This window comes from Poecile atricapillus, chromosome 2, assembly GCF_030490865.1.
Source record: "Poecile atricapillus isolate bPoeAtr1 chromosome 2, bPoeAtr1.hap1, whole genome shotgun sequence".
NCBI lineage: Eukaryota > Metazoa > Chordata > Aves > Passeriformes > Paridae > Poecile > Poecile atricapillus.
In genome coordinates, this window is record NC_081250.1 from 7,741,737 (window position 1) to 7,756,719 (window position 14,983).

Here is a 14,983-nt window from a genome sequence, read left to right on the forward strand (position 1 = left end):
GCATGGGATAGTGCTCTCATGGGTGGTGTTATACCCTCCTGTACAGTTCTACAAAATACATAGAGGTCAATAAAAAGAGAGACAATATAAAACAGAAACAGTAAATGAAGGGTTTTAAAAACTAACACAAAACACACCAGGACTAGTTTTGCTTTGACAGATGCATGTGGGTAGCATCTACTACACAGAGAGCTCAATCTACCCATTGATGTGCAGAACATATCCTCTACTGAAATTCATGATCTTCTGCATACAATTACTATTTCCCTTGGTTCTTTTCTTTTTCCCCCCTCATTCTTTTGCTTTTGAATAAAGGGCAACTGACAGTTGCATGTGACTGAATTTACTTATTTAATATGAGCCCATTACTCTATAAAAGGGAGTTTGCCTCTGTATTCTGCAATAATCTGATAATAGCGAGTTGCACTGAATATTAGAGAATGCTTACATTTAATTAAGCAATGACCATTTGTACCCCACAGACTCGAGCTCCCTGTGGTCCTAAAGCAAAAAGGAAAGTCCTTTAGGAGATATGCCAATCTTTTTTATTTCCTTCACAGTCTTCCTGGCTTTCTGTGAATGCAATTATATGAACAAATAAAACGGCTTGACTAAATTCCCCTACGTGGCAAGACCCTTTCTGCTGATAAAGCTACTTGTGTGTGCCATAATTAAATGAGAATCTTAATATTTAACTAAACTTAATAGGCTGTTGCTTTGCCACTTTTGTGGGGGTTGTGGCTTTGATAAAGAGCCAGGCGTTGCAGAAGCAGGGTGAATAGTCACTGAACCAATATACTACTGATGAAAGATCTCTGAAATGTATTAACTGGAAGGGCAAGTTTTTGTCTGCCTGCCCAGCAGAGATGGGCAGTGAGAGCAGGATAATCAGCTACCAGAAGTGTTATTTGAGGAGCTGGGGTTACATATCTATTTATCAGTGTGTCTCAAATGGGGTTACAGTCAGTGACAAACCCACTGTGGTGTGAAATCTCACACCCTCCTTGCGCTCAGTGGCAGAGATAATGCCCTGGATCCCCCTGGGTCACACCCAGACTGATCCAGGGGAATGAGCACTGCAACAGACTCCCTAGCTCAGGATCCACTCACCCCAGCCCTTGAACACCCCCTCCATGGGGCTCAGGATCTTTGCCCATGCACCGAGACATTTCCCACCATGTAAGACACACAGCCTGAAGTGTCTCCTAAAGAAGGGCCCTTTCCCTCCCAGCTGGGAAGGACTTATTCTTTCTGGTGCTGGAGGTGCCTGCTTTTTCTAGAAGAGGCTCAGCAGGTAAAGCACGTGGCCAGGATGAGGGGATAAAGGTTAAATCCCAGGAAGGAGGAAGGAATTCTCTATTTCTGACCCAGAGAGTCCTTGGCTAAGACACATAAGCAAAATGAAAAATTTTTGAAACACTCCAAAAGTCAAGATTGATCCGAAACCTGATGTTGCAGGTTTGCATGAGCTTTGTTCACTCTCCTCTCCCCATGGCTTTCCTTGCCATGGATTTTTTCTTGCACAGCAGAACCACTTTGGCTGAAGCCCTCCATAGTCTCCTCCCCTTGCTATTTATTATGTATAACTTGGACACAGACTTGAGGACCTCTTCATCTGAGATCTGCCTTTGCATGGTGGGTGGATGTCTGACTGGGACCCATGGTAATGTCACCTTCCCACCTCCTGCAAATCTACTGAATGTCACTCCTTTCAGGAATATAGCTTTTTGCCAATGCAGATCTTGGAAGGGGTTTCAAAGATTTAACTGAATTAGACATCTGTGAGGACTAGAAGGAAATCTGTTTGTAAGGAAACTTGTTTTATATATATCAAAGTGACTATAAAATGTTAAAATGCATTTTCACAAACCGTGCCAAAAGTTTTTGTGATCTTGTCCTTCTTTCAGAAATTTTTGAGCTGGAGGTAAATGAAAATGTGCAGCTGGCTGTAAATGACAGGCAAATGCCTAAGGTAGAATACATGGAAATCAAGATAGATGATTACAGTAAGTAGCACCTTTCTTCTCACTTATTTTTCTCTTTCACTGCTATAGCTGTGAAATGATACAGCCATCCTGGGTAGACTGGCAGGAGGAAAAATGACTTTGACTCTCAATAAACTCACACAGTTTGCAAAGCACCCTCCTGGAATGTGCTACATAAGGAGGTTATTACAGAGGCAGAATTTGATGAGAATTCAGCTGAAGAAAGGCAAAATGATAGGGTTGGATTTTTTTTTCCTCTTACAATTTTCTTTGTGAAGAAAAAGCCACTCTAGGAAATGACACGGTGGGGTGCCCCCTTGTTGGAAGCGTTTGCCCTGGGTGTGTGTGTGTGTCATTTGAAATGGGTTTGGAGTGGGATAATGTGTGTGCTTGCTGGCTACAGCTGTGGCTGCCTCTCAGTGCACAATCTGAGCTGCAGTGAATGAAGATGACTCTCACATGACTCTGCTTATTGGAGTCACTCAGCATCCTTCAGAAAAAGCCATATTATTTGGGAGGGTTTTAAAAAAAGGGGCTTTATGAGAAAAGACAAAGGAGATTTCATCTGGAGTAAAGAAAGCAGACACTTGGAGAAGTTTGCACCTGCAGCTGGTGTGTTATTTCTACCACTTGTGTAATCATTCCCCACATATATATATTCCAAAGAGAGAAAGAAAAGCCTGGTGGCAAACAGCCAAAATGTAAGCCTGTCTCTGTAGTTGTACCTGAAACAACCTAAAAAAATATCTCCTCTGGCTGTAAGCAGACACCTTCCCCATATGGGGAAAACCCACATACTCAGGTATGCACGGAGGCTCCCCAAAATCCCAGCCTGCATGTATGGTGGCAACTCTAGGAAAAACCCCAAAGACTCTGGGTTCAAGATGTGGCTCATAATGTTTCCCAAGGCAGAAAGGAGTGTATTTCTCAGGCCATAGGCAGCAAAGTGAAAGCAGCCAGCTGTGCTGGGGGGCAGGTCACTGATTTCAGCAATTTCAGATGTTATAAAATGTGAAGCAAAGGCTGAGAGAGGGTTGCCATTTGAAAAGGATAACAATGGCCCTAAAATGTTCTGTTTGCCACATGGGTATAAGGAACATAAACCAGTGCATAAAATAACAGGAACAGACGTGCACTCCCAGGTTTTATGGACAGGAAAGGATGGGTAAAGAGCCCATATTTCCTCCCATGAGCCAGCTCATGTAAGACTGGCAGCTGATCAGAGATAACTCAGCTTGATACTAAATTTTTTAAATGCAGGCCTCATTGCAATTCTGCTCATTTAACCAAAAATATACTTGTGTGTAATAAACACAAACTAGCCACAGCCACATGGCCATTCTACTCTGCCATCCCTGTATTTCCAAAGCTTTGGGCTGAGCAGCCTTGGGAACACTGCATATAGTAATATTTAAAGTCGAGCAGTGGCTTTTTTGGCTGTCCCTGGGCCATTGATCCAATTTGCAGCTATTAGCATTCAGATGGAATAACTAATTAGGCAGAGTGTCAGGTAACGATTGCAAAGCAAACCACTTAAACCATGCTGCTAATCTGTGTATTAATCTCCTGAAAATGCTCCTAATACCGATTTAATTGCTGGGCCTTTGCTAATCTAGACTGTAGTTAATATTTCAAAAATAAACGTGCTGTCGTTGATGCAGAGAGGGTTTGTATGGAGGCAGTTTTGGCTATGGATACAAAGCCACAGAAATGACATTCAGTTAAAAGAAGCTTTAGTGATCACATCCCTCCTTTACGTTGGTTCTGTACCACTGTAACAGCTTGGGCTTCAGCACCTTTGCCTCTCATTTACAAAATTTAACCCTTTGGAAGTGAGGATTAAAGTAGTTGTTTCTCCCTCTGTCTTCACACCATTATAGCAAAATAATTCTGTTTCCCTCCCCCTGCCACCATACTTAATTGGGTTTTAAATTACTATTTTCATTTCCAATTTTCCTCCTTCTCTGCTGCCCTGAAATATTGATTTCTGTCTGCGTCACTCACCCAGATGCCAAAAAAGGAAAATAACAGCTATTGACAGATGTTAATTGAATGCTGTAAGAGTGATGCATGACTGAGCAGCTTGCACTGTACTCCCCATTTACATTTCTTGTCACCTCAGCTATCACAATATGGGTCTTTTCTTTGGCAACATCTGTGTTTCTAAGGTAATATTTGCCACAGCCTCTGAAGAAATGCCATTCTGCTCCTACTCATCTGTGGCTAAAACACCAGAAAAATCTATTGGAATCATGTCTGCATTCCCATATCGAAGACATGTTATTATTTGTTCTATTTTTTTCTTAGGATTGCCAATGCAGATCTTGAAGCCAGCAACCTTTGCGGACACTGCGCACTACCCCTTGCTTTTAGTTGTGTAAGTTCTCACTTGTCCTTTCTTTCTGTTCACATTATCAGGGCAGCTTGGAAACCTTGGCCATGATCAGAAACTTTAAAGATGTGTTGTGTGCAAGGAATGCCAGAGTCATTGGTCCCCACCCTGTCTCACTTGACAGCTGGGAGAGGCCAGACACACATCTCTTCTTTCCCATGTTTGAGCCGAGGTTTTCAGCTCCCAGGAGGGCACCCAGTTGAAATCCTGCAGAGTAAATTGGGAATTTTGTGAAGGTGTTTCATGTACACTCAATCATTTGTGGGGCAGAAACAGGAGGAGGAGGAATACAAGATATATTTTGACTTTCTGTCCCAGTGCTTAGGGAACCCACTTTGTGATTAACAGGTAATTTTAGAGTGGAATTCAGTCAGCCTTACTAGAGCTTAAATTTTAGGTGTCCTCATGCAGAAATCATTCCCTTGTAAGTGCTGGTGCTCACTGAAGTGACAGTAAAAAGAGAGCTGGAAACCTTTGAATACCTCCACAAGTTAGCATTTATATTAGATGGGTAGGTTTTCCTCCTGGCGGGCAGAGCAGACGGGTATTTCTTTATGCAACATTTAGTAACAATAATACACATTACTGGGGTTTTTTTGGCAATTTGGAAAGAAGTTGCAGGAGGGAATTCACTGACCTTGGAAGAACCTGTTTGGCCTTGGCTGCATCCCAGTGCATCACTTGCTGCCTGCCAGGGAACACCCCATGAGAGGAAAGCCTCATGCAGGAGGGATGAATGCCTGGCCTGTGCCACCCTGCACAACTCTCCATGAAGGACAAAGCCACTGCAGCGGGGGTGTCGTTACATCACAAAATTACCGCGGAGAAAATGTGCTTCATTATCAAAGTGCTCGAGGAAGATTGGTTCTCATCAAGTGCAGGGCACTTGATTAGGCTGCCTCTGGAGCTGGGTGGGCCGGGGTCTTGCTTGGATGAATGCAAATAACTGGAGTCACATGTGCATTAGAGTCCTGCAGTGAAGTGCCTGGTGTCTCTGAGAACCCCAAAAATGACCAAAAAGCGGATAAAAATGCCAGTGGCTCTAAAATAATCCCAGCCCTAAATTATTGCATAAAGTCATCATCATCACTGTCCATTGTTTTTTCTGAGCTGCCTGGCTGAAATATGGTCTGTATTTCTCAAGACAGTTTCCCTGTACAGGATCAGACCCTAAACAGAAGGGTGAAGAGGAGGTCTTGCCCACCCCTTTCCCCTTCTCACCAATTTTGGGCCAACTAGGCATTATTAAGCTGTTTTTTATAACTTTAGAAATCATTTCTGTCTGTACTTGTGTGAAGCAGTGATGACAGAACCACTTCAGCAGAAAATAAAAAAGACCTTTGGGGAACATAGAAAACAGATATACATTAGAGCAGACATAAAAAAGGGAAAACTCGACAGATACCTGTGTCACTGCCCTGGTTATTCCCAGGAGGAAGCCTGACCAGTTAGAGATGTGCTTGCTGGTGTGGTTCAAACCTCAGCTTAGAGCCTGCTGTGCACAGAGCGAGGCAGAAACCAACCTGCAGCTTCCACCCAGCCTCAAAACCCATCCCACACAATCAGCCTCCTGCATGCCATCCTTGCAGAGACTGCTGTCCCCTTCCACAAACCTGCCTTCCCTTACCCTGCACGATGGGTGCCTGACCCTGCAGGACTGCCCTATCCCACGACAATCCCCCAGCTCTGGGTGCTGTTGCCTTGCCTTGATGCCCGTTTCTGTTCCAGAGATGGGACACCCGGCAGCCAGATCGTCACGGAGAGGTTTGAGGTGACGTGGGAGAGCGTCATGGTCAGTTCCCACAACGCCATCGTGCTCAAGTTCGACGGCCGCGGCAGCGGCTTCCAGGGCGCCAAGCTCCTGCACGAGGTCAAGAGGAGGCTGGGCCTTTTGGAGGAGAAGGATCAGCTGGAAGCTGTCCGGTGAATGGCGCTGTTACTGGAGAAATTAATTCATTGTGATAATTAACCCAAGACTCATTAGTCCTGGTAGCTTTAATGGTGTAGAGCGAGGGGATGGGAGGGAGGGAGGGACAATGTGGTTGTACAATTGCAACTGCATGTGAGAGGGAGCTCATGTCAACCAGAGCAGAGGGAGAAAAACAAGCCTTAAACAGAGCTAAATTAGAGCACACTTATCTGTATCACATGTTCAAAGCCTATTTATTTTTAGCTCTGTACAGTCGTACAGCTACAAACAAGTAAGCTTGAATATCTATTCTTACATTAATCTTTTGCTTGCCTGGTAGTTGGAAAAAATCCTTTTAAAAAATTTTTAAACAGAATAACCAGGGCAAAACCCTAAATGTCAAGTCCTGTCATATTGTTAGATTTATTCTGCACATAATCATGTTAAAACCACTATCAGAGTATTGCAATAGCTGTGCAATAGCTTATTATGGCTTCCAGAGGTAGTGCAGGTTATTTGTTGCCATTGCTTGGTCAAATCCAGCGCATGAGGTTGCAAGATTAAATCAGACAGATCCATGTGAAAGCAGCTGGACCAGCTTGATTTAGATGGTCTGCATCAAGGGGAAAAGGCTTTAAACTGAAAGAGGGGAGGTTTCTGTTGGATATTGGGAAGAAAGTCTTAACTGTGAGGGTGTGAGAACTGGCACTGGTTACCCAGAGAAGCTGTGGATGCCTCATTCCTGGAAGTGTCCACAGACAGGTTGAATGGGGCTTGGAGCCACCTGGTCTAGTGGAAGGTGTCCTTGCCCATGGCAGAGAAGTTAGAACTGGATGATCTTTAAAATCCCTTTCAACTCAAACCATTCCATGATTTTTTTCTGGGGCCAGTTTAATTTAAAGCTGATTAAAATCACAGTTTTTGCCCTTGAAGGGAAAAATATTTTTAACCCATTGCTTTCTCTTTTTTCATGTTCTAGGACAATGCTGCAGGAGCATTTCATTGATAAAACGAGGGTCGGTGTCTTTGGGAAGGTAATGCTTTGCCATTGCTCCTCTGTGCTGTCCCAGTTGGCTGATATGGCTAAACAACTGAGTTAAACTTTGACTTATTGAATATGTCAGTGGTGACTTTTTTATTATTATTTCATTTTGGGATAGACTGCACCTTGCTCAGTGATGTTAAAGGTGGAGGCTTTCATTCCACCAATGTATTCATCAATGACTTCTTTTAAATTAACTTCCAAGTGCAAAAAGTGACTGTTGCTCAGAAAACATCATCAGATTGTTCATTATTTTTTTCCCATTGCAAACGTTCATTTCATTTTCACCTTGTCTCCTTAAAGCCTGTGGGAACGTGGGTAAATTTAACTCATGTACAACAACCCTGTGGATTTCTGAGGCTGATTTGTCATGTGTGCCTGGCTGGGAAACAGCCACAGTAAAGTACACACAGTTTGAGATGAGAGTGGGACTGCGAGTAGAAAATTGTTTACTGTGGGAGACAGGGGCTTGGAGTGGGCGAAGAGAGCTGCATGGAGAGCAGCATCTCTGCAGGGAATTGTTAACAGGCTGGCAGCAGACGCTGAATTGTGATGCTCATTTTGAGTAGAGAAAATCTGGGGTGTTTTGGAGAGGTAGCATATCTGGTTAGAGCTGTAGCCATAAAATGAGATGAAAAATGCCAGCTCTTGGGCACACAACCCTCCTGCCTCCAGGAGTGTGCCAGACACACGACCAGGGAGAGGTCCCTTGTTCTCTGGTTTTCCAGGGCAAGGTGTTAAAGGCTCTGTATTTTTGCAGCATTTGCTGCAAGGTCTCAGCTGCCCTGTTTCTGTACCCAAAGGTAGCAGTGCCTCCCAGCTGGAGCACTGACACCCTGTCCCATTTCTGCTACAGGATTATGGTGGTTACCTGAGCACCTACATGCTTCCAGCTGGTGAAGACAACCAGGTGTTCACCTGTGGAGCTGCTCTTTCCCCAGTGACAGACTTCAGACTGTATGGTAAATCCCATTCCTCAGCCCACTCCTGCTGACCACAAATGATGTTTCTTCTCTATCCTTTCCCACTTGCCATCTTTCTTTCCCAAGATCCTGCTTGGTTTATATTCTGTGTCTTTTTAGGAGTAGCCATAGACCCTTTTTCCCCACTAAAGCAATTTAACTGGCACCGGTGGGACCAGCCATGGTAGTCAGAGTAACCAAAACACTTTATGACTCCTTTTAAATAGAGGAGAATTGTCTTTAAGCCCCTCCAGCCTTTATCACCAACCACCCCCACTGCCTTGAACATGCTTCCCTCCTGCCTGAAGCACCCATCCATGCAAGCTGTGATCCAGTGTTCCTGGCCCATCCTGCCTCTGACCACAGCACTACCCTACACATGATCCTCCTTTCTCTCAGGGATAGCAGTTCCCTTTGCATTTTGTGCCAGTGAAAATCAGGGGGCTGGCAGGGAAGTCTGTGATGTTCAGCCAAACTTCAGGAGCTGTACAGTTATCCCTGAGACCAAAGGCAACTTGCTGCTGATGGAGAAGGCCCTGTGTGACAGGAGAAAGGTGCACTACGTGATAGAGCTCTTCTATCTCAGTTGCATTAAAAAATAAAAAAAAATAAAAAAGGTTTTCCTGTGACTCATTGAGACACCAGAAGTACATGGTGACAATGACAAACATATCCTTAGTGCATTTTCAAAAACCTTTAGAAATGCATCCTCTATAAATAATGCCATGTTAGAAAATAAGGAGTTTTTTAGCCTTTGCAATATTTGACTCAGAAGCACCAGTGTATTCATGACTGAAAGTGATATTTTAATTTTTTTCTCTTCAAGCTTCAGCCTTTTCTGAAAGATACTTGGGCTTGCACGGGGTTGATAACAGAGCATACGAGGTAACTGCATGGACACTGCATTTCCCTGATAAAATGTGAACTGGGTCTTAACTCTCCCTCCACGTGCTCTCCTTTGGGGCCAAAGCAAGGTTATGCAAGAGGCACTCTCTAGTGAAGCTCTGAAGGTGTCCTTCAGCCTGCTTACTGCTTTTCTTGTCTTAATAGTAATCATGGATAAAGTTTTTATTGATTAGCCCTTGTGTCTGCCTCTCCAAATTGGGTAAATACAGTTTTAGAGATTGAAAGAGCTGAGTGACTCAGATGTGCCCAAGAGGACACGGTGTCACGACCTCCTTGAAAGTTCTTGCCAATGATCTTGCCACTTTGATTCTCTCTGAGATAAACAAATTCAAGTGAAACTCAGCTTGACTTTCTCAAACTTTGTGATATTTCAGGTAGGCAAATCTCTGTGGCAGAACTGAGCAGGACATGGAAAAGGAAACACAGCACCAGTTAATAAAGATATGGTTAAATACACCTGATGGGACCAGTTGGATCCTGTGCTGAAATTATTTGGAGGCAAAACCTGATAAAGAATAGTCACACAAAGAAAATTTGTTACAGAGAAAATCTAGTTCTAAGCCTTGTCTCCAGCCAGAAGACATGAAGGCAGCAAAAGTCTGGCACAGTTGTCACAGAGAAAGCAGATACCACCCTGTGCCCTCACAAGGGAAGATTTATCCTGGCTACCTAAACTCTGAGTTCATTGTCTCTCAGATTTTGCACTCATAATCTCTACCTTAGTGCAAATTCCTTTTGTTCTTCTAGAAATTGTTTGTATTTATATTTCCTTGTGCATCTGAAAGACAGCTGGGTACAAAGTTGTTCTCAGCAGTGGACACTTGAATTTCACATCAGATCATCCCCCAAGCTGTCAAAACTCATTGAGGTTGGCTTTCAAACCATACCAAAATCCCTCCAGATCCATGAAGTGTTCTTAGGCACAGACACCTGGGCACACTTTTCATTGGTGCTTTTTACTCACTTTGGTATTTCCCATGTGTTCTACAGTTCGGGCTTTTATTGAACATTATCAGAAGAGGGTCTCTGACATGTTCCTGCTGCTGACACTGCCCTGCCAGCACAGGATGGGGGTCTATTTTACCTCTAGATTTATATAAGTAGCCAGGAGAATATGCTGTGCTGGTGTCTGCTTGTTATCCTGGTGATAAAGTATTAAGTGGAAATAAGTGCTTCTATTGCCTCCATATAAATTGCTAATTTCTAGCAAGTTTTTTAATCTTATTGCAACCTTTACCTTCACAGATCAGCAAATTATCACACAGAGTCTCATTACTAAAGGAGCAGACATTTTTGATCATTCATGCTACTGCTGATGGTAAGTTAGCCCATCATTTTAGTTCATTATATGTTTGTAGTAGCTTTGATTTTTGTTAATTAAATTTGTCTCTTTAATGATTGCAATCTGTTTTTACAGAAAAAATCCATTTTCAGCATACTACGGACCTTATCACACACCTAATTAGGGCAAAGGCTAATTACAGCTTACAGGTACAGTATATGTTTCTTTTTCTTCTATTTAAACAGTTATTTCCCTATTTGAACTCAAACTGATGTTATGAAACAAGGCTTGAAAAACCAGTTGCAAACTCAGCCTGGCAGCTGAAGTAGCACCAGCATATAACATGTTTCTATTAGTCCCATGTCTCTGTGACATCAGTGTTTTGGTCTGGACAGTTGTAGGACCATTATTGAATTATAGTAAATTAGGTTGTGAGAGACATATTCCTAAGAAATTTATGCCTGTTGACTTTCTTTGGGAACAACACAACAAATTCAGGATGAATTTCAGTTCTAAATTAAATCAACCAGAAAAGTTACAAAGATATATGTCACTGAAATCTGACATCCCACTATGAATGGCACAGCTCCACTTTCCACCAAATTATATCTCTGATATTTTGCTGAATGGTCCATGTGCAAGCCATTAAATCTTTCAAAATGAACCCACCCTAGAATCCCTGCCTTGACAACTCATTATGATCCTCTTGCATTTCTTCAAGTTACCTGCTCCATTAAAATGAAAAGTTTGGTTTAAACTATTTCATTTCTGGCTTCACAGAGGTTTTTGGGTTTTTTTTCAATTTAATTACTTCTCCAGCAATGTTTATTAATTTTTTTTCACTTAATGGCATTTTTGCTTTAAAGCCCTCATTTTAGTCAGTATAACCTAATGCCATTTCTCTCCAAAACTGCTCGTTTTTTGGTCTTCACAAGGAAAGTGTGGGCTGGTTCTTCTTAGACTGAACCTGTTCAGAAGGGCATTGAATGGAAAATCCTCCACCACAAAAAAAGTTCCTTGTGAAGGAAAATGCAAGTCTGCACTCGGAGCACCGTGGTGCCCAATGGGAAGCCCAGTGATGCTGAGGAGACACAGGGGGTTTGCAGCTCAAGCTGCAGGTGTGGGTGGTCAGTCCTGAGACTTTAAGCTCTAAAAGGTGTGTACTTACCTGTTTATTTTTTTCAGATTTACCCTGATCAAAGCCATTACTTCAGCAATGCAGCATTTGAGCAGCACTTGTACCAGTCCATTGTCAACTTCTTTGTGGAGTGTTTCCAGGTTCCAGACAAACTCCCGCTAGCCCCACTGAAAGAGGAGGAGGAGGATGATTAACCCTACTTGTCCGTGCTAAGCACAAGGCAGATCTCTCTGACAATATGCAACTGGATCATTTTCCTGAAGAAAGAGATGTTGTTAGCATGTATTTAAAAAAAAAAAAACAAAACCAACAAAAACTGAAAGCAGCTCCTCTGCTTTACTTGACAGCAACTCCTTCCTAAATGGAAGAACATTAAGCATGGTGAACTCAGCAGAAACTGCTGTCTGAAATAAATCCATCACAACCAACATCTTCTTTTTCTTTGGTTTTGTTATTTTTGGGGGGGATGGTTGTTCTTTTTTTCTTTTTTCTTTTTTTGTTTTTGTTTTTGTTTGCCACAAAATGACTTATAGAGTGAAAATGGTAAGACGTTGAACTTGAAGGAACACCCCAAGAAACCACTTTGAGGACTGGAGGATTTAATGTCTCTCTGCAGCCAAGCAGTCAAGCAGTAGCAGTGAAATCCATCATCCACATTAAGGTTACTATAGTTAGCATCACACTGTGTCAGAAAAAAAAAAATCTAATACATGGAGAAGATTATAGCACAATTATTTTAAAGGATACAGATTCATACTCTTGCCTGCTCTTTTCCATCTTCAGGAGGTTTGTCATTGCTACAGGATACACAAATCCAATTGTGCGAAATATCACCATAGTTACACCGATCTTTACCTTCCTGTAATTATTTTGTTAATTCTGTATGGCTTTTACTTCTGTTGTTCATTGGGTCTCATGCTTACCTTATTAGCTTCTCAGCTTGTTCTGGATGGGGAAAAACCATAAAACAAATTAACCAACTCACTTTAGACCTCAGGGGTCTAATGAGGCAATGGGACTTGAGCTACCCAGATATCAAAAAAAAATCTATTGGAATAAAGCAAAGAAAAACTCATTCTTCAGTTCCCAAAATAGCTTTGCCAGCAAGATTGAGTATTTTCTTTGGCAGCCTTTAAAAATATGCACATAAATAAGCTAAATCAGCTTACATTGAGATATTTTTTATTGCGATGTAGAAAAATATGCGACAGTCATGATTATTCTTTCTCTTTCTTTAGTGTTGGAACAAATGGTTGGCAACCTGCTAGGGAACAGCTAGGTGAGGCTGTGGTACAGGAATTTGTACTAGGGACCTCACAGATCATCTTATAAAGCCATTTAAACAGAGACAATGTGCAGAGATTTATTGCACGTGCTGTCTGTGGCTTAGTTTTATTCCAGGTCATTGATTAGCATACTCCAAACACATTTAATTGTCTCTTCTGTTCACACTAGTTTTGACAACCATAAAAGAGAAAAAAAACCCACAAAAATAAAAAAAAAAAAAGAGGATTCTTTTTCTTTAAAAGGTCTAACTGTTCATTTTAGCAGTGGAAAGCAACTTTTAAAACTTCTTGTGAAAACACTCAGCTCTCAGAAAGAAATCCAACCTCCATCCACTTCCACATACTGCATCATAAGAGTTTTGACAGTGTCGCTCCTTGTAAAATATTCTGACCAAATGTACAGCCAGTATTAATACTGTATATTTCATTTTGTTGTATATAAAGGAATGTAAGTCAGCTCTTTGTCAGATCCCCAATCCAATATTAGTCTTGTGTTCAACATGCATGCGGTAACACTTCTTTGCTGATCAGGACTCCTTAGAAGCACTAGCTTGGAAATATAACAATTAATGTAATTTCTTTTCTTGTTTTAACAGCTTGAATGTCAATGCCGGTTCCTACTTTTTACATAGTACTGTGGGTAAACTCACATCCTGACAGCAATGATGATGTTTCCATTGTGTTCTTTTGTGTGTCTTTTTTCTTACCTTTATTTTAAGCTTTGAATGTTGGTTGTATTTTGACCACCATGAAAAAATATATTGATAAACCACAGAAATTACCTAGTTTGGTTGGGATTATCTCCTTTAATTTACAGTGCATCGACATTGTGTGAACAAGAACTACGGTGTAAATCTGCTTTATCTGGCAAAATGCCAAATAGACCATGAGAATGCTGCGTGTCCAGATTTTGCTACGCTGAACAGGCTCGAGAGCCTGAAATGAACTTGAACTGAGAAATGTAAAAATCTGCTCTGTCCACAATCTTTTGTAGAAAGAACTTTAGGATGTGGCATGGTAGTGTTTGTTCATTCATGGAATAAAACATTATTTTACCACCCTGGTTGCTACTGCTGTTGTTTTTTAAGTTATTAAATAAGCATCAAGTTGCTGGAAGTGCTGTTTCTGGTTGAATTGAGCCCGAACTGGCAAGTGCTGACTTGCTGCACATCATCAGTGCCAGGATGTTGTCCCATCAGCCAACACCCACTAGACCAAACCAGATTTAGAGGAAGAGAAATTTAATATTTCACAGTAAAACCAAGAAATTATTGAGAACACTTACTCCACTCTTTGTTTCCAGCAGATCAGGAAACAAGAAAATGGAGCACTGGGACAGGGGAGGACAGATTGCAACAGTACAAAATAGCTTTGCTGTTATTTTGTTTAATTATCTAAATGCAACTACTATTTTTTTATTGTCCAAACAAATCAAGCTTATATTCTCAGCTCACTGGCATATCTGGATACCATAATGTTCAACTGTGGCATCCCAAAGAGGAAGAGAACTAATGAGCAGTGCCCTACTAATTCAGATGGAAACCACAGAGGGAAAAATGAAGCATTGCTGGTAGCTAATTAACAAAGCCAGGCAGCCAGCCATGTTTGTAATTGTCTATGGGTTCAGGCAGAGAGCTCATAAACCCATCCAAGCTTACGAGCTCAAGCCAAATGAACGCTTCTTCTCTGAAGGGTGGGAAGGAAGAAAATTGAGTGAGTGAGAAAGGGCATGTGGAATGTTCCCATGGGAAGACCCGTGGAGTCTGCTGTTTGCAATGGGGAAAATGGCATTTTGTGGGGGAGGCCGAAGGTACAAGGCCAGTGCTGGTTCCTGGGACATGCTCCTGCATTTGCTGTCATGCCCATGTTGTCCCAGACCTCACTTGGGCTGGCAGTGACCAGCTCTGGATGTTTTAACTTTGTGTGTTTGGTCTCAGGGCACATCTGCTCTGCAGTCCTTCCTGGGGGTGGCACAGAGCTGCCAGACCTGCCTGCCTGGGGGCTGGCTGAGGACAGCTTTCTTCCTTGACCTGAGTAAATGCTGACTCCCTGTGGTGCTCATTCCTCTCGGGACTTCTTAC

The 14,983-nt window shown here is 42.2% G+C and overlaps 1 protein-coding gene across 1 annotated transcript in view; it reads left to right on the forward strand.

The window, feature by feature from the left end:
* The window catches only part of DPP6 (dipeptidyl peptidase like 6), a 404,285-nt gene extending 390,323 nt beyond the window's left edge, over nt 1-13,962 (forward strand). Inside the window, exons 18-26 of the mRNA XM_058833198.1 lie at nt 1,908-2,006; nt 4,293-4,362; nt 6,106-6,300; nt 7,266-7,320; nt 8,185-8,290; nt 9,117-9,175; nt 10,442-10,514; nt 10,614-10,687; nt 11,664-13,962. Of these exons, the coding sequence (XP_058689181.1) occupies nt 1,908-2,006; nt 4,293-4,362; nt 6,106-6,300; nt 7,266-7,320; nt 8,185-8,290; nt 9,117-9,175; nt 10,442-10,514; nt 10,614-10,687; nt 11,664-11,810 (878 nt within the window). The 3' untranslated portion in view covers nt 11,811-13,962. The remainder of the gene's footprint in view (nt 1-1,907; nt 2,007-4,292; nt 4,363-6,105; nt 6,301-7,265; nt 7,321-8,184; nt 8,291-9,116; nt 9,176-10,441; nt 10,515-10,613; nt 10,688-11,663) is intronic.
* Nucleotides 13,963-14,983: the final 1,021 nt, after the last annotated feature.